This window comes from Bipolaris sorokiniana (genome assembly GCF_000338995.1).
Source record: "Bipolaris sorokiniana ND90Pr unplaced genomic scaffold COCSAscaffold_7, whole genome shotgun sequence".
NCBI classification, from domain to species: domain Eukaryota; kingdom Fungi; phylum Ascomycota; class Dothideomycetes; order Pleosporales; family Pleosporaceae; genus Bipolaris; species Bipolaris sorokiniana.
The window spans coordinates 886,477-909,258 of NW_006911901.1; the positions used below are offsets into that span (position 1 = coordinate 886,477).

Genomic DNA, 22,782 nt, shown 5'->3' on the forward strand with positions numbered 1-22,782 from the left:
GATACTGGAAAGAAGGTGTATATACGAATCGTACTACGTATGGAATGAACTATTGTGCTGCAACCTCGCTTTTTTTTTAAATAAAAAAACCTGTCACTGTATCTTATTGATATCTGTGTTGTTGGAATTTCCTCCTTTGGTAAATTGATGATCCTAATCTTACACGAATATAACCACTTCAATCCGTATCCTTTCTTTCTCTGTTTGCTCAGAATAACCTATTCATACAAGTTTTCTTCACTGTCAAATAAAAAGGTCAATTCAAATCATTCCCAAACAAAACCAGTTCATAATTCCCATTACCTAGCAAAAAAAAGCGATCGTACACTTGTTCTTCCCAAATATATCGTAACATTACCACCTCATCATCGTCATGATCTCCTTAGGTCTCCATTCTTATGTTGCCCCCTTTCCATTCATATTCCCAACCCCTCCTCTTCCTTCTTCTTCACCACCACTCTTATTCTCCCGCTTCTTCCTATTCCCTGCTCTCGTCAAGTCCCCACTATCTCCCAGTGTTTAACTAGAGAATAAAGGTATTTAGTCTTCCTCCTGGGAGTCCGCAAGAGCAGAATCAGCCTTGCCAGCCGCAGTGGCGCCCTGATTGGCAGCGTTACCAGAGGCTTTGGCGGAACTGGCTTGGTTCTGACCTTGAGCCTGCTGAGCGGATGCGATACCAGCAGCACCAGCGTTGCCAGACTGGGCTTGCTGGGCGTCTGCTACACTGGCATTACCAGCGTTTCCAGCACCGGCAGCGCCAGCAGCGCCCGCACATGGTTGGGCAGCAGCATTATTAGCACCACCTGCTTGGCCTTGAGCTTGCTGAGCAGAAGCCGCGTTGGTGTTTCCAGCGTTGGCATTTCCAGCATTGGCGTTTCCAGCGTTGGCGTTTCCAGCGTTGGCTGCCTGTCCTTGCTGAGCACCAGCATTGTTACCACTGCCAGCTTGACCTTGGGCTTGCTCAGCAGAGGCAGCGTTGGCATTTCCAGCATTAGCTGCCTGGTTTTGTTGACCATAGGCTGCGTTAGCATTACCAGCCTGTGCCTGGCCTTGCTGAGCAGCAACTGCATCCGCGTTTCCTGCTCCTTTCTGGGCAGAAGCCGTGTTAGCAGTACCAGCCTGTCCCTGCTGTGCAGCAGCAGAACCAGCATTTTGCTGTCCAGCAGCTGAGAAGCGTTAGTATATGACTTCGAGTTCAGAATATAAAAGACATACCTTGTATATCATTCCCCCCGAACCCATTGATCTGGGCATTATCTTCATCAGCGGCATTTCCCTGAGCCTGCTCATCTTCGCCCTCAAGCTGAGCTTGCCCATTATCCGCAGCGGCATTTCCAGCTCCAGCAGCCTCAGTGCCGTTGTTACCTGCATCGTTCTCGGCACCAGCACCAGCACCAGCACCAGCATCAGCATTCTGATTGTTGCCAGAACCCTCCTGGTCGTTGCCAGAACCCTCCTGAGCGTTGCCAGAATCCTGCTGAGCGTTGCCAGAATCCTGCTGAGCGTTGCCAGAATCCTGCTGAGCGTTTTCGTCGTTACCACCACCGTCACCAGTCAGTCCTCCAAGGAGACCACCAAGGCCGCCGCCATTCAGGCTGTCGAGAAGACCATCGAGCTGACGCTTAGTCTTAATCTTCTCGCTTGAGAGGCGGCGGACGGTGGAAATGAAGTGTGCGGGGAGTTGCTGGGCTGCGGTTCCGTCCTGAATATTTGTTAGTTATGATGGCCCGTATCACAGTACCGAATGCCGTTTAGAGGAAATAAAAAGTAGACGCACAGGAAAGCGCTTCCCAAGAGCAATATTGTTGGGCCTGGCAGCCGGCGCAGCAGCGGCGGAAGCAGCCAAAGAGGCAAGAAGAATGCTAGTGTCGAACTTCATGATGGCGTTTGTGAAATATAGCGTATCGTGATATCTTTCTCAAAAAGATAGTCGTATCGAAAAAAAGAGACTGTCCGGCAGCGGTGTATGAAAGTACTCTGTGTAGGAACAGTAAAGAAGAAGCTGGCTGGCAGCAGAATGTATAAGGCTGATGGTATATATATGTATATGCGTGAACGGTGCTTGCAACCGCCTAACTGAACGAGTATCGAATACTTGACTTGATAACAAAAAAGCAATTGTCTACTTTCTAGCTGCCTTCTATATATTCGTTCTTCTCTTGCACTGGAGCAAGGGTCCGCCATCGGGGCTGGGCACGTCCGGTATCAAAAGGTTGACGCGTTCAAACTGGCTATTCCATTATTCCATCCTTGACTTACTGTGTTGGTAGCGATCCCGATTGTGAGGCTATCATGTTGCGTATGCGCAAGGGTGGACAGACCCTCAGGCGGGTGCAGGTGCTGCAAGGCATGCACAATGCGGGTAGTCTGTGACTACGAGGCCTTGAGGGCGAAACGTTCATTACGTGGGTGGGCCCACTATGTGGATAGAACGATGACTATCTTTCTGGTAGATGTACATGTTCGCACGATGAGCGAGTTGATAATATTGCTGTCGCAATATCCCATCTCCATGCTGGAAAGGGTTTGAAAACATCAATTGAATATTCGCATCATCGAGTTGGTGCTGGGCGATTACTCCTTCGCAATCAATGTGTATACACACCGTTTGTCAACGGGCAAGCTTATCCTTACCCAAAAGAACGACTTTCGCATACAAATGGTGTAGCTGTTTCTGTCGCAGCCCCCATGAAACGGGCAGACGCGCCGCGGCGCCATACATGTCCGAAAGAGGGAGGGGGAAAACGCGCGTTTTGGTTTTGAAACCCAGGCACGAGGGCGATTGCGCCTTGGCCCTGCGACTGTTCATGTAGGAAGAGCTTATCGACAAGCTGTCGAGTGTTTCGAGATTTGTTCTTGCGTGCGTAATGGCCATGGGAAAAATGGGGGCACGGGGAAGGCGAGTGTGGGTCAGTTAACGGTGGGAGACTTGGCGCGGCGCTAACACGTCGAGAGAGGGATAGGGGCATGCCAACTTCAACGCCCTCTGGTTTACTCAATCGTTGTTGCAACAATGTTGATCATTTATCATATCATTGCGCTTTTGCGCATACACAAGGGTATATTGAAACAACATTGACACAGAAATGGCCTGTATACAACTCATCTTTTCCAGATCCAGGCTCAAGTTCATCTTCTTCTTGCCAAACCTGTGACGTACAACTCACCAGGCTCAGCCTCAACCTTCCAACCCTCGTTTACCAATGTCTTCAACACCGCAGGCCCCAGTTTACCTCGACCGCCTTCGCTGTGCCTACCCAAACCCGTGATGATTCTGAAGACATCGCCTCCACCTCTTCGACCAGGGCCACTCCACTCGGGAATCTTGCGCTCCCCGAGGCCGTTCCACCAAGTTTGGGTGCGTTGCTTTGCTATCCTAGTCGCATCCGCAACAGTTACACCGTGCAAGTCAAGGTACGTAGGTCCTGATTGCGACGAAACTAAAGAATCGGCTTCAGCTGCGTTCATGACTTTCAGGTTGGCGTTGAGGTCACGGCCCTCTTGCGCATAGTATGCTGCAGCTTGCCTCATGAGCGGCGTTGATTTGCCTCTGCGATAAGCGCCGGATGCTTTTGTAAACGCATCGTTTCGAGCAGCAGCGGTAGAGACGGCGTCACGCGGTCTGGCAGAAGGCGCAAGGACGGGCAGTTTGGTTACTTCCGAGGGATCAGACAGATCGACTGGAGCATATCGCAAGTCAAGTTTGATGCCACCTTTGCCCCCTGTTTCGTTCGCCGGTTGTTGGGTGAGGGCCTTTGCGAGTTCTTTGGCTTTGATGATTGATGGGACAGTCAGGCGCACGACCGCAATGGCATGCTCCAAGTCGATCGAAGGAAAACTCTCGTTTAGGGTGATTGCGTCTTGCACCAGCGCAGCATCTGGCTGCCCTTCCTTCTTGTGCACTTCAATGTCTCTTCTCACAATGGCCAATACAGTCGCTGACAAGGATGCGCCATTCGCATGATAGAGCGACGAGACAGTCTTTGCTGGTACGCTCGTTCGCGACGTGACAAATTCCACATCGCGGCTTGTGTTCTGCCAGCGGTTTGTCGGCGCATCTGATTCAACAAAGTAATCAGCCCCAACATTGCTCAAAGACACTTTCTGCCTTTTCTTTGCCTTGCCCTTTTTTTTCTTTTGCGGTATATGATGGTCTTCAGAAAAAGCTTCAATACCCTTGGCAATAGGACTTTCCTCTGTAGGGCTCTTCCTACTATCATCGAAGAAGACATGATTGAGTAGCTCATCCGTTGCTTTGTCGTAATCGTAACCGCACTTTTTCAGCGTGTGCGTCACCTGGGCGAGCCGCAAGCCGGGGAACGTCTCGGCGAGCAGCAGTTCCTTGGTAGGAACATCAAACTGTTCCGTGTCTTTGTAGTATCCACTCTCGAATGATTCCTGTGGGCTTCCTGAACACCCACTTACACTAAGCGAAGCAAAGTCGTTTGAAAGGGACGAGTGCTCCGTTGTTACCGTCTGGGTGCCCCAAGAATCGGCGTCGGTGCAGCTTTTGTCTGGACTATCTTGCACGGCGCCCCCACTGCTACCAGAGGGGTCGAAATTAAGTGCTTCCACTTCGGCTGTGGCCTTCAGGGTCTCCAACAGTTCCCTGGTGCGGGCAACGGCATCTGGTTCCCCTGCATAGTCTGAATAGATGGTATAGAGAAGTGTGGGGTCTATTGGCGGGCAATATTCCTCCTGTAAGACGCGTCCGTGTTAGCGGAGGCGCGTATTGAGTCAGTTCTCCTTGTCCACATACCTCAAGCATGTGCAGGTCCTCATCCATTTTGTTTGTTGCAGTGTTGACGTCTTCTGGTGTGTCGATATGGCGAGTGCATACTCCGAACTGAGTGGCCGATGCTGGGGACTTGTGACTGGGGCAGTGTCGCGCAGCAGTCTCTTCTTGTAGGCTCCGCGATCAGCGCGATAAGATGCTATGCAGTGTGACTGCGGCGCAAAAGGCAGTAATGCGTAGTGGTGGGGTGGTTGCGTTGGCGCGTGATGTCAGTTCAGCCGTGGCTGGGAGAATTGTAGCCGAGCTTAGCGCAGTCGGGAGTTTATTGATCCCAGCATCGTCAATGTCCACATATGATGGAGAGGAAGAAGAAGCGATGCTGGATAGAATATTGAGCATACGATATCTTTTTGATCTGCATGGCCAGCTAGATGCCGCACGTCATCTTCATTTAGGCCGAATCGCGCGTCATCCATTGGCGCTAGCGCAAGCGGCTTGGAGACTTCTACCCACACTCTTAGACATCGTCACGTGTATACCTTTCTACGCAGTTGGCGGTTTCAGTGTAAGCCACTTGTTATGCGAATACGAATTTGATCGGGACTGCTGTAGACCCCGGGTAGGCGTGATGGCACACTCAGGGCACCTCCACATCATCACCCTCATGGCCTGCTCGTCAAGACTATATTTCTATGATCCGCACTCAGATTTCCTCATTTTGCCATTCTATTCTCGGCCCTACTTTCAAGCCACTTGGATGTCACATCCGTTCAAGCAAGCCTGGCAAATACAATGGGCAGATGAACATTTAGGCCCCCAACAACCCGCAGACGCTCCACTACATCCTGCCAATGGCTGCGTCAGGCCAAGTTCGTGGCTTGAACGCATTGCATAGCCACCCCGGGCCAATGTCATGTTTAAATACATCAAACCCCCGGGTTCCTGATATGTGATACCATGTACAGTAACAACCCGATACCAGCTCGAAAACGTGGCAGGCTATACCGCGAAACATGGCGCCCCTTCACCGCCGCACATATCTGGAACCTGCCGTTATCGGAGGCATCGTTGGCCTCGGCTGTCTAGTCATAATAGGGGCCTTCTGCACGGTCATCTTCTGTGTAATGTGCAGAAAACAACGACAGCGCAAAAAGGCCATACGCAAAATGCAGGAAGACCAGATGACACCGTTTGTGGGATACCAATATACCGCGCCAGCCGGTGCGCAGAGCAATCCTCAAGGAGCGCTGCTACGTTCACAAGAACTCGATATCCAAGAGCAATACAGTGGACCTCAGGAATTGCAAGGGAGTGGGAGACTGGATCCTCTGCCTCCCCAGCAAATTGATGGATACGTCGCAGCGGTTCGTTCTTTCATCTCAAGTAACATTGGCTGGGAATACTGTTGAACTGACTTGCTACAGCCGACTTTTGACGACAGGCCACTCGAACTGCCTGCTGGCGCTGCATATCACGGCACAGACACCAAACGTGGGATATATAGATGAAAAGCGCTATCTCCCATTGTCCGCAAATATCTTGATCAAACCTCTGGACCGCACTATCAACGATACCTTATTTCAACCCTGGAAGCCACGCACCACCATGCATGGCTGCAAGTCTAAAAATGCCGCTCCACAGGATTCACAAAATTCCACGCAGGAGACCCCAATGCATTGATACCAAAAAAGCATCGCTTCACAACCCGCCAAGTCAACACCACCACCACCATTACAAAACCTCCCATACCCCTGCCCTTCCTTCTCCCCAGCTCCTCCAACCACCCACCCCAAAAAATGAACACAACAACCGCAGCCCTCAAGGAAATCATCTACGTCCCCTTTCTCTCCTCACCACCCTACCACGACCTACTTTCTCTTACGTACTCGCCACACACATCAAACTCAAGGCTGAAAGCATAGCCATGGTGGTGCTCGTGCTCGTGCGTCATGTGTGGATGTATGTGCAAGGGTGGCGGGATAGTGGGTTGCGCAGAGGAAAGGGTGGGAAGGAGGATGTAGTGGGGAATGGCAAGGGGAAGAGGGCGAGACGGGGGAAATGGAGTGGGGAGAAGGGCGAGAGTAGTGATTAAAGGGAGGTATACGCTTGTTTTGCGGTAAGAAAAGGAGAAGGCAGAAGAAGAGGATTTCCTGTTTGGATGTGTGAAGATATAGTGGTATTAAGGTATCTAGGTAGTGTTGTGTATGTTATTTTATCTATGTATATTTCTAGGATTAAGAATGTTTCTAATCGAGTGTGGTCTTGATAGGAAGAATACTTCCTCCGCTTTGTTGAACCCCACGGGCCATTGAAAGAAATAGACTTAGAGGTTGATCTGTAGTTCGCAAGTGAGAAATAGGCTGCCCAACTCTACGCTGTCGACGACTTTGGTTTGCTGTAACAGATGCCTCAAATAGTCCTGGGATGTGTAACAGATGAGTGCCTGGGCAGGTGCAAGAACCACTTCCCCCATGCACGGTTGATCCGCGACCTACACTTGACCAATTCCATAAACCGAATGACTAGGCATACACAGTGTGGTCGCGTGTGCTGACTTCATCGTTCTCGCCTGGACGTGGGGTACTTTCTTAGTTACAATCGTCATTCCTGGAATCCGTACTGATGTGGCCTCGCGTGATAAGAGCCGCTTAAAGTCCTTGGAATATCAATCTAACAACCTCTTGATATCGAGAAACGACATCATGGTAGTAAAATCGGTCTTTACAATGATGTGTCATGGCATTACCCAGAGTTCAAGTCGAACCTGATGCGATTTGAAGCGTGCAATACGATGATGAGTAGCGTAGTTGATACGGCGAGGCTCCTGTTGAAAATCACTTGGTCGAGTGCGACCAGGTATTCCAGCGTCATGCGGCGCATACGTTTAGGCGGATACTGGTGAAGATCGACTTTCCTCCAAAATTACTCGCTGTCCTTATCCGAATCGTCATCTGAGTTCTCATCTGAATCATTGTTTGAGTCCTCATCTGAATCTTCATCCATAGCCCCGATGATGTCTAGCTGAAGTCCCGCTGCCTTGCACGCATCCTTGATTTCTCGAGAAACCCCACTCTCCCCTTCAACTACTATCAGCTTCTTCCAGTTTCTCGCAACAACGTCTTTTTGCTCGATCGTGGCCAACAAAAGATCCGTAACTTCATTGTCGCTTCCCAGGTCGTTGAAGAACTCGAGCGTTTCCATGACCGGCGGTAATCCGACTGAGTGGAGCCTTGGTCGCTTGGACGATTTTCCAAAAAGTTGATAGTCCCAGTTCAAGCGCAAGGTCTCCAGTGCTGCAAACTCTCTCATTCGTAATACCTTACGTCCAGTAAGCGTCGGGTGGTCGATTGTGATGCTCTTCAAAAACTCCGCCTGCGACTGTGCAGCCAAGATGTAGTCCCCAACGTTATCGGAACTCTCCTCCAACTCTGGCTCTGGCTCTTCTGTCTGCGTCATAACGAATTCCTCAAGCGCCTCGGGCAGTTCAAGGAGATCGCCAAGCGAATCATCGTTAATGTCGCACTCGATCAAATGGAGACGCTTTAGCGCTGTCATGTGGGGTCGCTCGATGTGGTCAAAGCCCTTTTCGTCTAGCTTCGCTCGTCGAATGGTCAAAGTCTCAAGAGACGGGTGAGCGAATATGTGAATGTTTTCGCGGAGGTCCCAGTATGCATCATTGGCACATTGGTAGAATAGCGAACACGTCTTCAAACAGGTGAGATCGAACGGACCATTGAACAAGGTTCCAATGCCATGCAGCAACACATCTGGTACTGAGATATCCAACTTTTCCAAATTCGACATGATAGACAATGTCCGTGAAAGGCTATCTGATCTCTTGGGGTCGAGATACGAGCCATGTACTGGTGCGTCGAGGGCCAGTTGCGACAGTTCCGAAGAAGGGTATGAGAGCTTGATTTCGTGAATAGCAGAGCCACGACGGGGCCGCCGACTCAGCGACTCGCTAAAGGTGAGATGTAGCTCTGGCGAATCGAAAAGAATGCTCTTGTAGAGAATGGCATCACTGAGGCGATGGCATTTCTTGTTGACGCGCGACACATTACAGAGGTCGCGCCTGGCATTGCGGCCCACGGCTTCGAAGATTTGGAGCAAGATTTCCTCGGGCAAGTTACTCAAATGATCACGGGGAGCGCTAGCGCTCTCGTTGTCGCCGTTGATTATAGGATTTGACATTGGTGTGGTGTTAATATTGAAGATCCAACGACCTATGGCCGAGAGGTACTTTGTAGACTTGAGTCGCGAACACGTGGAGATGGCCTGACAAGGTGGGATGCGGGGAAAGCAGGTGTGGAGACCCCAGCCTTGTATCAGGCACAATAGGTCGATACAGAATAAACCGCGCCGTCGGTGTACGTGTATGGATATGCTATGAGATAGCCAAAATGCGCTGTGGCAAATAAGATTTTGTAGAGGACAAGTGACAGGTTGTGACCCTTGAGGTGTGGAAGAAGGGTGCGCGGCGGCTGCTGCCGCCACATGTGGCTTGGTACTGATGATCTCATCCCGCAAACACAACGTCTCAGCCCAACGCCACAAACGGTTGGTGCTGTTCACATGTTCACATGTGAAGGTGCAGGCATCGTCCAGCAAACAGTGATGCTTTGCGTTTCTATAAATGCTATTACTACATACTTTTCTAGAAGCGGAACACCATCTCCAAAATTATGAACATTGCTTCTTCCCAACCGACTAGGCAATGACGAGCAGTGTTACCAGGAGCACATTTGCGGCACATGCGACCACGCAGCCGGGTGCCTCCCTGCTTTAACACATTTGGAACACATCCTTACAATCTGCATCACACGGCAATTCTTGCGGATGTGATCGTGTTGTCCGCACCTCGAACAATGGTGTTCATTACCCCATAACGGTTGATTACATTGGCTGTGCAGCATTGCAACGTTGACGATAGACTGAATTGGCTGCTTCGCCAGTGGTGTCTTTGAGCGCATAACCATCTGTATGCACATTATGAGGGAATATGCAGCACAGTCGGCAGCGCTCCGGTGTTCAGGGAAGTCGATCTTGAGATCGGTAGCGAGTTGCCCCAATGTGAAAGTCTTGTCGCGCCAGCCAAAGCCTGTTTCGTGAGCAATTTGTTGCGTGCTTATCATTGATATAATATTTTCTCCGATGATTTGTTCAAGACTGAGAGCATTGAGTAGTGAATGACGCTGCCATGAGCCGTCCTGTAGAATGACAATGGGGCAAGCACCTGGGACTAGAGACTTGTTTGAAACAGGATAACACTTTTTTCTCGATGGCAAGGGTTCGACAGGTTGTCGGAAGAAACCTTCTAGCACAACCTTGGCTTCTTTTCCGTCTACAAACCGCGTGCATCCAAAGCGGTTTCTCTGAGAATCCAGAGTACCTCCCAGGAGATTCACATAACGCGCATTATCTTGCATACATATGTGATGGTATGATACGTTGCGAATGATGTTCAGGCTATGCGGTCCAGGGCATGCACAGTTCTCCTGTATGCCTCGGCGTTTGACAGTGTGTACTCCAATATCCAACAGTGCAGGGCGCTCGCCATCCAGCTCGCCATACTGCACCGCAATGAGCACAACGTGTTCAGCAAGTACCGGAGTATTTGGTCTTTTGAATCCCAAGCAGAACTCGATAGTCTCTGTATAATTCATTCCCTGGAAGAAGTGGGCGACATCTTCCATCCGTTCACTGAATAGCGGGTCAGTAATCGACAAAGTCGCCAGTCCTTCGATTAGCGGAGGCAGAGTTTGTTCGCCTGTAGATGCGCTGGACTCTGACCGCTTCTCGGGAGGCTTTGAGGAATGGAAATTTCCCATGATGTGTTGTTGACCCAAGGAATGTCTCGTATTTTTTCCTGGACGGTATTTGTTGTTTCGAGTAGACCTTAGTTGAGGAAGAATATGAAAAGAGGTTCTTGATCAAAACCTGGGAGTCATGAGATCTGTGAATGCCCACAGGGGATGGAAAGACTGAGCATAGTAGGTGGACTATTGTTATCACACGCAGCGTAGACCCACTTGGTGAGTTCTCGTATGTCACTGGTTCATGTGCGGTCTTTGTGCGCTCTCACATTCACTTTGTGGGAATGGGATAGAACTCCCCACTTTTCCTGGTTTCCTTGGAAAACTCGGTTCACCTCACGCAGTGTAGCCTATCAGACATGTGCACACAGTCAGCGTGCGTTTACCTATTCATGGTGTTTTCCGCTCTCATGTCTTCTTGAACACAGTTGGAATCATGCACCCATTGTTGGAATCAGGGAGGTCCGAGGTGTGCACTCCGTATCTGATATCTGGTTATTGCAATCGATCATCAGCTACGAGAATTTACTACAGAGTATTATATTGGTTTCGCGTTACGTAGACCAGAACCAATTGTTGTTATTGTCGTGGTCGTTAACCTTGTGTCAAGAAGCGCTAATTCCGTTTTTAAGAAGCGTTTAGCGATGATGAATCACTGATCGGATATATGAACTTGACATACAGTTGTAGTTTTTGGATATTCGGCTACCCTGATACGACAATATCGTACCATTCAAGCAGACATTACCACGCGATACATTTTGCCAAATATTGATCTAGCGAATCTCACCAACACCTTTTTTGACATTGTCAATCCATAGTCTTCGAAACCATGGTTTAACCGGAATGGTCCCCACAAGGAAAACGTGATCTCGTCTTCTTGTCATGTATAAAATATGGATAGCCTTGCTGTTCCTAGCGTGATTCTTGCAGAGTCTGTGACTAGAACTAGTTTGTAGAAAAAAGAGCAAGGGTATGGTGTAGGCTTGCCTAGGGCCAGCCGTCACGATAGCAAATCTACGCACAACACTCGACTCAGACGCTAAATCTTCTTCCAACACGAACCCATACTTGTAAGTCATAAATTTTGTTATTCAAGCCAGTTTCATGGGAAAACCCCGGGCCTTAAACTACTCCCATCGATCCGAGACCCCCGCGCATTCACCTTCACCAATATCGTCTCACCAGTACCCATTTGTTTGCTAAGCCGGCTTCAACCCAGGCTTGCAGCATCTCTCACACACTCTCCACTGCTTCTCATATTGTTTACTCAAATGTCCTGTTTGTGAGCACAAGCTGATAGATGGTGGCTCTTTCCATCTTTCCAGTTCCATTTCAGTCTTTTGTCTGGCGTCAGCGCAACTTCCAGGCCTTGGCTTTCAACTCTCAACTCAAGAACTCAGCCCGAGTAGCTACATCATTACGCCTCTGGCGCCTGGAGCCTGGAGCCTTGTTGTTATAACCGGTTATATTTGTTATAGATCGCCATGGATACCACGCTCGCTATGGATACCGCATTCACTACGTCCTACAGTGCCGAGTCGACGTCTTTCTCAATGAACATTCCTTTTGCAGTAGCTGCGCAGCAACAGCAAGATTCTGCTATTAAAGTACTCGAAAGCCGCTTTCGTCAACTCACAGATATTGAAGTGTGGAAACACTGCATTGGAATGAACCACATTTCCAACATTCCTGATTTTGCACGAGAAGCTGCCAACCACATCATCGTGGTGTGTCTGGACTGCGAACACTGGTCTAACAACACGGAAGAGACGACCGAAGTGGGTATCGCTACCTTTTCCCGGCAAGATGTTGTGTCGCTTGTGAATAGGGAAGATTTTGGAGATTTTGGAGAGCATTTAATGCAGCAAGTACAATTCTACTTGCTACGGATGATAGAGACATCGCATTTGCCAAACCAGAATCCCCAATCTCGAGGGGTACTTGGCAACCGATTTGGAAAAGGCCGTTTTGTCACCTTTGCCCAAGCACGCCAGATAATGCACGATTTGTTTGTCCAACCTATCAAGGGCGTTTCTGGGTTGAAAGGAAATCATCCCATTGTCGTCCTGGGTCATGATGTTAGCCACGACAAGAACAATCTGAAGCACAAAGCGATCGAATTTGACATGGACCCCCTTGGCACGGTGGTCCGATACATTGATACACAAGTTCTTGCTCGAGAGGGGAAGTGCTGGAACATGCCTCACAAGGAACAGATTGGGCTGAAGCGACTTGTGGAAAATCTGTGGTTCGAGCATAGTGACCCCCACACCGCGGCTAACGATGCGGGCCGCACATTGATTTCTGCCTTTCAGATTGGGCTTGGTGAACACGCATGCAGGAAGCACTTGAAGCATAGGATGCTCGAAGTGGCCACTGATATCGAGCAGTATAGCGTCACCAACTTCAAATCGATTGGCGGTGTAGAAGAGTACTGTTGGAGATGTGGTCAATCCGGACATATGAAATCCGCCTGCAAAGCGACAGGTCTTCATTGTGACGAGTGCAAGTCCAACAAGTGCCAACTCGAACCCGGCGAGGAACACATCTCAGCACATTGCATGTGCGTTGCCAAGGACAACGCAGCTCGACGGCGAGAGAGAGATGCGTTGGCACGAGCCCAGAAAAAGAAAAGGAACAAACACGATCCACGCGGGGATTCCTCTTCTGATGACCACGGTCGACCCCATTCGCGCGATAAAGACCATTACCATTCTTTTTCGCCCAGTCAGGTTTCGCACTCTACGAAGCCAAATGGGCAGGAGGATACCCACGAAGGCCGCAGGAAACAACCATGGAACGATATTTGGAGAGAAGGACCTGAAAATGGATCCAACAGCAATTTTGGCAAGCGTCGTGGCTACCGTCGTGGCTCAGGTGGTGGACATTCGTCACGTGATGGGTCAGACCAATCTTCTTAGACTATATAAAAGATCTGAGGCGTTTCGGACAGGCCTAGAGGGAAGTGTTATTCGTTTGGATATCAGCGTACAAACACTAGATTAGAATTTTGGTTATATTCTCAGGCAGCAATAATTAAGATAATGATATGCAAGATGATCAGATGACAGGGTGAGGCTGACTAAGAAATTCGCAAGTGCCCGCGTCATCGGTGCCTTCAGAAGGTGGAGTTCCCGTCTATCAACAGCCAACATGTTTGTGATATTACAATAACTTCTCACCTTTTTCGTATGAGACTGCGGGAAACCTGAGAACGGTCTCGAGCACCATTTGCTGCGATCATGATCGATCATACGGTGCCAAAGTACATATTTATCCGGACGTGCATCTTAGGGTTACGCGCGATCACGCCCTTCAGCATATTCTGGGTTTCGTTCAGTATCGCCGAGCCTCCTCATACAGCCTTTCGTCGATTTTTGCTAACATGGAGCGCTATCGAGACGGCATTTTGGCTTCTTGTGTACATACCCCGCAAGCGCACGCTCCAGGCATCAGCACAACATCCCCCGTTACTCCCACAGGAAGAAAGGAAGGAACTTTTCTGGCGATGCTGGGATAAGATCCCTCACCCAGAATATTATATCAGCAGATGGTTTCTGGGCGCCAGGCCTGGAGAGGTGAGACGAGAGAATGTGCGCGAGTTTTTTGCGTGGGCGCTATTGAATCGCGGTACCGAAAGCGATGATGAGCGCATGAAGAAGAGGCAGGCACATCCGGAGCAGAGCCATTCAGAAGACAACGAATTGAATGAGTATGCCGATGGTATTGAAACGATGTTGGGGCGGAAGCTAGCGCCTGGTATGGGCAGCGCAAAGAGCCTGCGCTTGACTATTGACCAGGTGAACATGGCTCACCGACCGTTTCTGTGGTACATGGTATGTACATTGTTATTTTGTGCTCATGAGATACTGACCAGACCAGATTGTGATGCTTGTCGACACCATCACAGCCGTTCGCCTGCGCTATGCTGGCTTCATGCACTTTCGCACCCATATCCGCAACACGTTGGCTGTCTTTCCACCACGCCTAGCAAGTCTCACTACACGCAACATTTCGCCCGCTCGAAACCTGAGCTACTGGTATAGGCCACACACCTCGAGAACACGCTTACCTATCCTCTTTATCCACGGAATTGGTATCGGCCTACACCCATATGTCGAGTTCTTAGCCGAGATCAACAAACACGATCCACTTGCAGCCCAGGATGGCCAAGTCGGTGTCATTGCGATCGAACTCATGCCCATTAGCTTCCGCATCACCGAGTCCATGCCTGGAAGAGATGAGATGTGCCGTCAGATTGATATGATCCTTGAGCGCCATGGCTTCGACAAAGTAGTCCTTGGTAGCCATTCCTACGGCTCTGTGATCTCCACACATCTCATTCAAAACCCTACCACCGCTGCAAAAATTGGACCCATGGTCTTCATCGACCCAGTTACATTTCTTCTTCACCTTCCAGACGTTGCATACAACTTTACAGCGCGTCATCCGCGAGGTGCAAACGAACATCAGCTGTACTACTTTGCGTCAACCGATATGATGGTCGCACATACGTTAGCGCGCCACTTTTTCTGGGCACAGAATATTCTTTGGAAAGAGGATTTGCGAGGTCGGGATGTGACTGTGAGCCTTGGTGGGCGGGATCTTATTGTCGACACCCAGACTGTTGGCAAGTATTTGAATAACGCCGATCTCAAGGGCGAGGATCACAGTTGGAAAGACTCTGAATGGAAAGGCCATGGTATGGAATCTATATGGTGGCCTACAGTGGACCATGCACAAGTATTCGAAAGAAAAGATGGGAGAGCAAAGCTTGTGCAAGTGTTGAGGGAATATGTGAAGCACAAGGCTGGCGAGGAGAACAATGAGGAGTATCCTTAAGCTAGCACGGTTCAGAAATGCTCACTAATTCCCACCTCTAAGAATGAACTATGGTGACTTTGTAACGTCCAAGACTCTTTTAAAGTTGAGTCTTGAAACCCGTTTGGGGGCCCGTCCGGGCCGAGTCGATCCAATCCGGCCCCGCCAATGCCGAACATGATACTTTATACAGCCATACGAGCAATGGATCACTCTATGCAGGGTCATTGAGACATTGCTCTAGTCTTTTGTTTTTCAGTATATTTACGAATTGTTCCACACCATGCCTGACGGAACTTGGATTTTGGGTGATCTCTTCACAAAGGAGTACGGTCACCGCGGAAGCATCCAGAAGCTATGGGAACAACGCTGGAAGTTTCCCTGCACCAAAGGCGTCTATCCGTTCCACGACGGAAAGTTTGAAGATTTTGAACCTATTTTCAAGCACCTCATCGACAATAATATCAACGATCCTTATGAAGACGCATACACCAACGCCTTTCTACCCACTGCCCAAAGACTAGCCAAAGAGGCACAAGATATGGAGACCAAGGACGAGGAGGCCGCGAAGAAGTTGTATCTAAACGCAAATGCCGTATACAGACTAGCCCGATTCCCATACATCGGCACAGAACTCAAGAAGAAAGTCTTTGAAGAGCAGAAAAAAGTCTACTTCCGCGGTACCCAACTCTGGGATCAACCCATGCACGACATCAACATACCGCACAAGCACGCCTCCAACGGCGACGGCCCCGAAATCCCCGTCTACGTTCGAAAACCCCCCGGCGATGGACCCTTCCCTACTATCCTCCTCATTACCGGCCTCGACGGCCACCGCCCTGACAACACGGAGCGAACCCAAGAACACCTCAACCGCGGCTGGGCCACCGTCCTCTGCGACATCCCCGGCACAACCGTCGATTGCCCCGCCAACAAACGCGACCCTTTATCCCCGGACCGCCTCTTCTCCAGCATCCTCGACTGGATCGCCGAAACCCCTTATCTCGATGCGGGTAAAGTCCTTGCGTGGGGGCTAAGTGCAGGCGGCTACTACGCTATCCGTCTCGCGCACACACATCGCACAAAGCTGGTTGGCAGCGTGGGGCACGGCGCGGGGACGCATCACTACATTGGGCGCGAGTGGCTTGCACAGGTGGAGAAGCACGAGTACCCGTTTGGGCTTGAGGAGGCGTATAGACAGAAGTATGGGTATGATTCGTTTGAGGAGGTAATGGAGAAGTGTCAGGATGAGTTTAGTCTTGTTAGTGGCAAAGGAGAGGGCGTAGCGGTTGTTGGGGCAGGGATGGCGAGTTGCAGGTTGTTGCTTGTGAATGGCGTCTTGGATGGGTGTATGCCGGTTGAGGATAGTATGTTGCTGGCGGAGTATGGGAGTCCGAAGGAGATGAGGTTTTTGAGGGAGAGACTGCATATGGGGTATCCCGAGGCGAATGCTACGGTGTATCCGTGGATGGAGGGGGTTATGGGGAAGTAGTTAGTTACGTTGAGACGAGCATGTAGGCCAATGGAACGGATATGTTTTAAATAAGTTTTTTTTTTAAATTTAGGAAATCATGGGGAATGTTACGACTTGCTAACTACTTCATCTATCCAACAAAAACAAAACAAAAGAGGATCAGCTCTAAGAAGTACTCTCAAAGTACTTACAATATCCAAAAAAAAAACTCCCCCACAGCAAATTCCCCAAACAGAAAAAAGAAAATCGAGACATCTCTGCCCATCTTACTACCCCTCCAAAAACGGACACTCCCCATTATCATGCCCATACGCCTCCCTCCCCTTATACCTCTTCGGATCCGTACTCTGCACACACCACTGACACGGCACCGCATTCTGCGTCCTCCTCGCCTTCTTCGCCCTCGCACCCTCGACACACTTCTCCGTCTTATGCGTATGGGACTGCGCCACTAACTCCGGGTCTCCAGCGCAAAACTCGCAGTGTAGCATTGATACTTTGCAGTGCCGCAGAGTGTGCAGCTGCGAGTCGCATTTTGTACAGAAGCGGAGTTGGCCGTAGGAGGGGTGGTGCGGGGAGGAGGCGGTATTGGAGGCTGTGAGGAGGGGTTTGAGGTTTGCGTAGGCGAGGGTTGAGGGTGTTGGGGAGGAGGTGGTGGGATGGGTCATGAGGAGGGCGGTGATGAGGGTGGTTACGATATCGTTGCCTGCGTTGTGCAGGTACTGCTCTTGGATTCCGTAGTGTGCGAGGAGATTTTTTAATGAGATCTGACGGTTCATGGGGGAGAGTGACTGTTCTATGGCTATGGTTTGGGTGTCAAGGGTTGAGACGATTATGCCTAGACTTAAGACATCGATGCCGAAGCGCTGCTTGAGGACTTCATAATCGTTGTCTACAGCATGCCCGATGAAGATGATGGGGCGAGGGAAGGCATGTTCGTCGTGGCGGAGGAAGATGGACCGCAGCATTTCTTGGGCGGTTGGGATGCTTGCAAAGGTTGTACTTCCGAATTGGAAGTTCTCGGGATATCCGCTGCAGAAGTCTTTGTTGACCAGGTGCGCGTGCGGCTTGATACGTACGTGGTGGGTTTCCAGCGCCGCGAGAATGTCCCACACTGATGACGGACCTATGGTACTGGTACTGCTAGGTTTGAGAATGCTCCGAGGATCGAGGATGCAGACACCCAGTTCAGTTATCAAAGACGAGTCGTGCTCGTACCATTCTGCATCTAGCCCAACTATGGTAGCGTCCTGAAGTGCGAGGGTTGCTGCACTGTTGCTCATGCTGAGAGGCATGTTGGTCCCGATGATCCCTTGTAGCCAGCACTGGAGAATCCCAGATTGCGTGAGTCCATTGTCTCGTGTCTTCGCTTCCAGAACGTATTTCAGTTCTGCTGGTGTCATTGGAGAAGCGAAGGAAGCCATTTCTGGATAGTAGTAGCTTGGATGGTATATTGATTTAAACTTTGTTGTTTTGCGTTTTGGCGGATGCGAAACAAAGGCTGAAAGAGTTGTACAGTCGTCTAGCTGTTCATTCCAAAAGGGAGAAAGCCTGTTGAGAACTTTTATATAATCCGTGTTGGACGGCATTGTGAGGAGTGTGCTGTGAGGCCAGCATTGTGAGTCTGTGTCAGACATATCGGCGCGTTGTTGTGGCTGTTATTGTGGTATATGTGTGATCACTGTGAGAACCCCCGCTGGTGCACACTGTCTCGCTGTCTGAGAAGTAAGAAGATGTCAAAAGCTTGTAAAAGTTGACGGGGCCAGGGGGACGTTGATATATATTAGTTGGCATTGCGACAAGATAAAAGCGAATGGTACCATTGGTGCTTGTAGTCGACATAGTGCTCAACCATGGTACACGACATGGAACACCGAGATACCGCCCTAAGCAACCCCAATCAACACCTGTCAAGAACCCAAATGTTGGGGAACAACCATGGATTGCAAATGAGTAATTATATACCTAAGAATTGATAGAGGAACGTCGAATACAGTTATTTTAAGGCATGACCAACAACCTCTGCAACAAAGGTAATCATTTCACAAGTCATAGCAAATAGAGCTTATTTTGAACAAACATTTTGTATTAATTCGGGACTAGGTATAGAGCATGTTGCCGGCCGCGACAGCGAACATGCAATCAATCTCATTGCACTTCTTGAACACATGAGTTTGGGGTATATCATCGTTTTTCAGCATTGAACAGTAAAATGTCTAACAAATCACCTCGCATCATTTACATCAATGCGAGACATTTAGTGCTTCTCAGCAGTGGCGGTGACACTCTGACGCCTCTCAATGTCGGCCGCCTGCTCCTCCGTACCAAGGTGACCAGTGGGCAACAGGTTGAGCGAGTCTTCCTGCTTGTCCATGGTACGGTAGGCGAAGAAGAAAGCAATACCGGTGACGAAAGAGATGATGGCGACACTGCCGTAGTTCCAGGTGATGTGGGGGTCAGCAGTAAGAGGAGTGAAAGCCTGGGCGAGAGCGGCGGAGAAAGCAGTTGTGAAGAGCTGGACGGACTGCACAAGAGACCTCATGTTCTTGGGCGCCTTGGTGAAAGCGTACTCGAGGGTGGTGACCGAAGCGAAAATTTCGGAAATGGCAATGAGGACGTAGACACCGGTAACGGCCCAGACGGAGATGTCAGTCTTGTAGTCGGGGTCGTGGGTCTCGTAGTAGCCAGAGGTCTTGTAGATGTAGTGCTGGAGAACGGCGGCCCAGACCATGGCGAAGGCTCCGAGAATGAAACCAGCAGTGATCTTCTTGATGGGGGTGAAGCGGATTCCACGCTTGCGGAGGAAGGGGTAGATGACGGTATCCATGATTGGCACCTGAGGTCAAGTTAGTAACATTTTCGGAATCAGCAGCGCCGAGTCAAACTTACAATGATGATAATGGCAATGGGGTCAAGGTTGGAGAGAATGTCGTTGGGGACACCACCAAGCTTCATGGTCGCGCACATTTGGGTAAGGTTAGAGTCCATCTGGCGGTAGGCAAGCCAAAAGATGGGGACCCAGAAAAAAACAGAGCAAGCGGCAAATCCACGAGCAACCTCATCGACCCAGGCGTCATCAAAGTTGTACCAGCTAGGCTTGTTGGCGCCAAGAGTGGAAGGCTTGACGGAGTTCCACATGGTGCCGTTGTTCCAGTTCTTCCAGGTTGTGAGGGGGTTGGCAGTCATGCCACCACCGAGCGCCTTGAAGAGAAGCTTGAAAGCAGGGCCCATGACGTTGCCGCTCGGGGGGCGGAGGATGTAGAACTTCTTGCAGAAGATCAAAACGGGAAGGGCAACGATGAACATGACGGTAGGGATCAAGTAAGCCAGCCAGAAACCAACGTATCGCTCAGCGTAAACCATGCTAATCTGACCGACAAGCGCTCCAATGTTGATGAAGAAGTAGAACCAGTTGTAGATGCGGGTGGTGGTGACAGCAGGGTCAACAATGACGCGAGTGGTGCCACGGGTCTCAACACGCATCTTCTCCTGGGGAATCTGCTCGGCAATGAGGGGAGCAATGTTAGGCTTGAAGGTTCCAGTTCCGAGACCCATGATGATGAGACCGAGAATGAAGACGCCGAGAGCAGTGTCGGGGTTCTTGAGGACCCCAGGGGCGGCGGAAGCGACGAGGATAAGGTGACCGACTTCAGCAACAAGGACGGAGTAGAGAATAGTCTTGAAACGACCGAGGTAGGTGTCGGCAATCCATGCACCGAAAAGGGGGCAGACGTAGACCCAGAAGGCGTTGAAAGTGGTCAAGCTGAAGGCAACTTGCTTGCCCATGCCCAGGGCACCAGGCTGGGCTTCAGCATCGCTGGGTTTGGTGGCAGCACCAGTAGGGGTTAAGAGGGGCTTAGCGATGTAGTTGGAGTAGACGGCAACAGTACCGTAGTAACTCATGCGCTCAACCAATTCGACAAACGCAATCTAGTCAATGGGGTCAGCGTGGTTCTCACGTGCAGTTGGCGTGAGGAGAAACGTACAGTGAAGATCTTCCATGGAATCCTGGCAGGGACACGAGGAAGGGTAGCGAGCTCCTCCTCGGTGGGGAAATCATCTTCCTCTGAGAGATAGGCATCCTGAAGCGTGGCCTTTCCCTCGGAGTGAAGGTAGGCGGGGGCGCCAACGGTGTGTTGCTCAGGGTGCTGGCGTGTGGGGTCACCCGAGGCGTCAACTAGGGCAGGGTCCAAGCCAACGGCTTGCTGCAGAACGTGTTAGGAGGGCATTGCAACGGCATTGTTTATTTGCGAGAGTGGGACGTACGACTTCACCAGCGTCGCCGACAGGCATGTTGGGCGGTGGTGGAAGAGAATGACCGGGGGATCTGGGCCTGTTGCGAAGAGCAGCCAATGGCAGCTATATGGATTGTCGCAGTGAGGAAGAGTGAGAGAGAGAAGGCCCTGAAGAAGCAGAAGCTGTGAGAATGGCCGAGTGAAGGTGTATTTAATTAGAGCACGCAAATGACGGGACCAACATCGTGCTCCCCAGGCTGAGGCCAAATGAGGAAGGCGCGCACGCTGGAGCAAGGATCAGCGGTGTATTGACAGTGTCGCGGTATGTGGCATCAGCACAGCGGGCATTGCCACCGCGGCTGGGACACCTAAGAGGGCAATCGGCGCGTGAGTGAATAGAGCGGCACGAAGCTGTTTTCGCACCGCATCGCCGAGGCGGTACGGCCTACTCAAGCCTCGCCAAGTTGCTAACCACCACTGGCAAGCTGGAGGACAAGAGAGCTTGCCCCGTGCAAGATAACAATTCGCGGTGGCGCCCAGGTGGCATGGCCTTGTTCTTATCTCCTGCCTAAAGGAGGGCACCGCTACCCCGCTACCAGCCCTCCCAAGCACCGCCCAGATGCGCTACCACCGTCCCATTTGCTTCTCTAGACCCGGCGGATGGGTGTGCGGGCCATGCATGCCCTCGTCGAGGTATCAGGTTGCTGAGGGCCTGAATGCGGCTATTTGCGGGTCGCCCTATGGTGCCATCAGGCCAACCAGCCAACCACTGGTCTTTGCGGGCGATATCAGAGAACAATGGTGTCGAGATATGCAACAGAAGAACAAGACACCACAGAGATCGGATAAGACCGACCAGGGGTGTGTGTGTGCCACGGCCGTTCGCCGCCCGCTTAGCCCGGGGAGAACAAGATAATGGCTGGAAGCTTGGGGTCTTAGCCAGTACCGCTGACTTGGCCAAGCACACCATCCGCGCTACCATTCGCCCATTCGCCCCCAGACTCGCAGCCGCTCATTAGAGATCCACCGCGTCGTCGTATGTTGGAATATTCTCTGGGCCCCCAAGACCTGGGCGTCGGACAAGGCGTCTCTGGCTTGCCCCTCAGCGCCAGAAACATCGGCGCCCACCGCTTTTACACACACACACACACTGACAAGACATGACAGAACCATTGAGGCGTGAGATAAGCTTTGCGATGCGACCGAGGAGGATCCGAGTCCACGACAGATTTTTTTCTCCTTGTACTCCTCTATCGTGGTGATAATGTTTGCTCGGAAGACTGGGTCCGAGTCAGCCAATCGTGTCGCTGTTAGGGCATTGGGGGGTTGCGCCGACAGGACGGCGCGGGCGTTAGTATTACAATACGATAAACCATGGTGCTTATCCTTTACGAGGGCGGCTGAGGAGCGGCATTCCTTTGGCGTATATCGAACGTCATGTGTGTGTTGGATTGATAGAGCAAAGGCCGGGGATTGGAACGATCGCCATTGTCGGTTGGATAGATTAAGCCCTGGGGCAGGTGCAAGCTAGGCCTCGGCAAGTCTCAGCGCGCACGTGAGCTTGGCGTCTATATGTATTATGTACGTACATATGTATGTGTGCAGTGTAGTGTATATGGGAATTTTGCCTATCGCTCGTTACCGGGCCCTTTAAATTGCCCGCCTTGGTGGGGAAACGACGATATCGTCTATCAGCAC

At 50.7% G+C, this 22,782-nt stretch overlaps 10 protein-coding genes across 10 annotated transcripts; 4 read left to right on the top strand and 6 right to left on the bottom strand.

Moving 5' to 3' along the window:
• Nucleotides 1-269: 269 nt before the first annotated feature.
• On the bottom strand, nucleotides 270-2,017 carry COCSADRAFT_36833 (uncharacterized protein). The gene is made up of 3 exons (XM_007701610.1): nucleotides 1,778-2,017; nucleotides 1,216-1,702; nucleotides 270-1,166 (listed from the first exon to the last, which is right to left on the bottom strand). Exons 1-3 carry the CDS (start codon nucleotides 1,877-1,879, stop codon nucleotides 541-543), a joined length of 1,215 nt encoding a protein of 404 aa, XP_007699800.1. The 5' UTR covers nucleotides 1,880-2,017; the 3' UTR covers nucleotides 270-540.
• A 991-nt stretch (nucleotides 2,018-3,008) lies between these two features.
• COCSADRAFT_117419 (uncharacterized protein) lies at nucleotides 3,009-5,148 on the bottom strand. Its single transcript, XM_007701911.1, has 2 exons — nucleotides 4,760-5,148; nucleotides 3,009-4,698 (listed from the first exon to the last, which is right to left on the bottom strand). The coding sequence occupies exons 1-2, from the start codon at nucleotides 4,784-4,786 to the stop codon at nucleotides 3,130-3,132; spliced, it is 1,596 nt and encodes a 531-aa protein (XP_007700101.1). The 5' UTR covers nucleotides 4,787-5,148; the 3' UTR covers nucleotides 3,009-3,129.
• Nucleotides 5,149-5,748: 600 nt separating this feature from the next.
• Nucleotides 5,749-6,243, top strand: COCSADRAFT_89641 (uncharacterized protein; the record flags this gene model as incomplete). Its single annotated transcript, XM_007701912.1, has 2 exons — nucleotides 5,749-6,099; nucleotides 6,160-6,243. The coding sequence occupies 2 exons, from the start codon at nucleotides 5,749-5,751 to the stop codon at nucleotides 6,241-6,243; spliced, it is 435 nt and encodes a 144-aa protein (XP_007700102.1).
• Nucleotides 6,244-7,473: 1,230 nt separating this feature from the next.
• COCSADRAFT_181387 (uncharacterized protein) lies at nucleotides 7,474-10,566 on the bottom strand (the record flags this gene model as incomplete). The annotated part of the gene is made up of 2 exons (XM_007701913.1): nucleotides 7,474-8,961; nucleotides 9,636-10,566. The coding sequence occupies 2 exons, from the start codon at nucleotides 10,564-10,566 to the stop codon at nucleotides 7,658-7,660; spliced, it is 2,235 nt and encodes a 744-aa protein (XP_007700103.1). The 3' UTR covers nucleotides 7,474-7,657.
• Nucleotides 10,567-12,107: 1,541 nt separating this feature from the next.
• COCSADRAFT_89986 (uncharacterized protein) lies at nucleotides 12,108-13,475 on the top strand (the record flags this gene model as incomplete). Its single annotated transcript, XM_007701914.1, has 1 exon — nucleotides 12,108-13,475. The coding sequence occupies one exon, from the start codon at nucleotides 12,108-12,110 to the stop codon at nucleotides 13,473-13,475; it is 1,368 nt and encodes a 455-aa protein (XP_007700104.1).
• A 225-nt stretch (nucleotides 13,476-13,700) lies between these two features.
• On the top strand, nucleotides 13,701-15,477 carry COCSADRAFT_117428 (uncharacterized protein). The gene is made up of 2 exons (XM_007701915.1): nucleotides 13,701-14,390; nucleotides 14,437-15,477. Exons 1-2 carry the CDS (start codon nucleotides 13,797-13,799, stop codon nucleotides 15,394-15,396), a joined length of 1,554 nt encoding a protein of 517 aa, XP_007700105.1. The 5' UTR covers nucleotides 13,701-13,796; the 3' UTR covers nucleotides 15,397-15,477.
• A 104-nt stretch (nucleotides 15,478-15,581) lies between these two features.
• Nucleotides 15,582-16,909, top strand: COCSADRAFT_36837 (uncharacterized protein). Its single transcript, XM_007701611.1, has one exon. The coding sequence runs from the start codon at nucleotides 15,659-15,661 to the stop codon at nucleotides 16,865-16,867; it is 1,209 nt and encodes a 402-aa protein (XP_007699801.1). The 5' UTR covers nucleotides 15,582-15,658; the 3' UTR covers nucleotides 16,868-16,909.
• A 100-nt stretch (nucleotides 16,910-17,009) lies between these two features.
• Nucleotides 17,010-17,380, bottom strand: COCSADRAFT_36838 (uncharacterized protein). Its single transcript, XM_007701612.1, has one exon. The coding sequence runs from the start codon at nucleotides 17,338-17,340 to the stop codon at nucleotides 17,119-17,121; it is 222 nt and encodes a 73-aa protein (XP_007699802.1). The 5' UTR covers nucleotides 17,341-17,380; the 3' UTR covers nucleotides 17,010-17,118.
• A 134-nt stretch (nucleotides 17,381-17,514) lies between these two features.
• COCSADRAFT_65036 (uncharacterized protein) lies at nucleotides 17,515-18,255 on the bottom strand (the record flags this gene model as incomplete). Its single annotated transcript, XM_007701916.1, has 1 exon — nucleotides 17,515-18,255. A coding segment is annotated over one exon (741 nt), but the record flags the coding sequence as incomplete, so codon positions are not given.
• Nucleotides 18,256-19,106: 851 nt separating this feature from the next.
• COCSADRAFT_171324 (uncharacterized protein) lies at nucleotides 19,107-21,142 on the bottom strand (the record flags this gene model as incomplete). Its single annotated transcript, XM_007701917.1, has 4 exons — nucleotides 19,107-19,685; nucleotides 19,739-20,779; nucleotides 20,836-21,054; nucleotides 21,116-21,142. 4 exons carry the CDS (start codon nucleotides 21,140-21,142, stop codon nucleotides 19,107-19,109), a joined length of 1,866 nt encoding a protein of 621 aa, XP_007700107.1.
• Nucleotides 21,143-22,782: the final 1,640 nt, after the last annotated feature.

Excerpts from the sequence above, each read along its gene's own strand:
- COCSADRAFT_36833 (XM_007701610.1), bottom strand. The coding sequence starts at position 1,879 with ATGAAGTTCGACACTAGCATTCTTCTTGCCTCTTTGGCTGCTTCCGCC. Across the intron at positions 1,703-1,777 it reads CTCTTGGGAAGCGCTTTCCT|GACGGAACCGCAGCCCAGCA; the intron begins GTGCGTCTACTT and ends ACAAATATTCAG. Across the intron at positions 1,167-1,215 it reads CGGGGGGAATGATATACAAG|CTGCTGGACAGCAAAATGCT; the intron begins GTATGTCTTTTA and ends AACGCTTCTCAG.
- COCSADRAFT_117419 (XM_007701911.1), bottom strand. The coding sequence starts at position 4,786 with ATGGATGAGGACCTGCACATGCTTGAG. Across the intron at positions 4,699-4,759 it reads AGGACCTGCACATGCTTGAG|GAGGAATATTGCCCGCCAAT; the intron begins GTATGTGGACAA and ends CGCGTCTTACAG.
- COCSADRAFT_117428 (XM_007701915.1), top strand. The coding sequence starts at position 13,797 with ATGATCGATCATACGGTGCCAAAGTACATATTTATCCGGACGTGCATC. Across the intron at positions 14,391-14,436 it reads GACCGTTTCTGTGGTACATG|ATTGTGATGCTTGTCGACAC; the intron begins GTATGTACATTG and ends TGACCAGACCAG.
- COCSADRAFT_36837 (XM_007701611.1), top strand. The coding sequence starts at position 15,659 with ATGCCTGACGGAACTTGGATTTTGGGTGATCTCTTCACAAAGGAGTAC.
- COCSADRAFT_36838 (XM_007701612.1), bottom strand. The coding sequence starts at position 17,340 with ATGCTACACTGCGAGTTTTGCGCTGGAGACCCGGAGTTAGTGGCGCAG.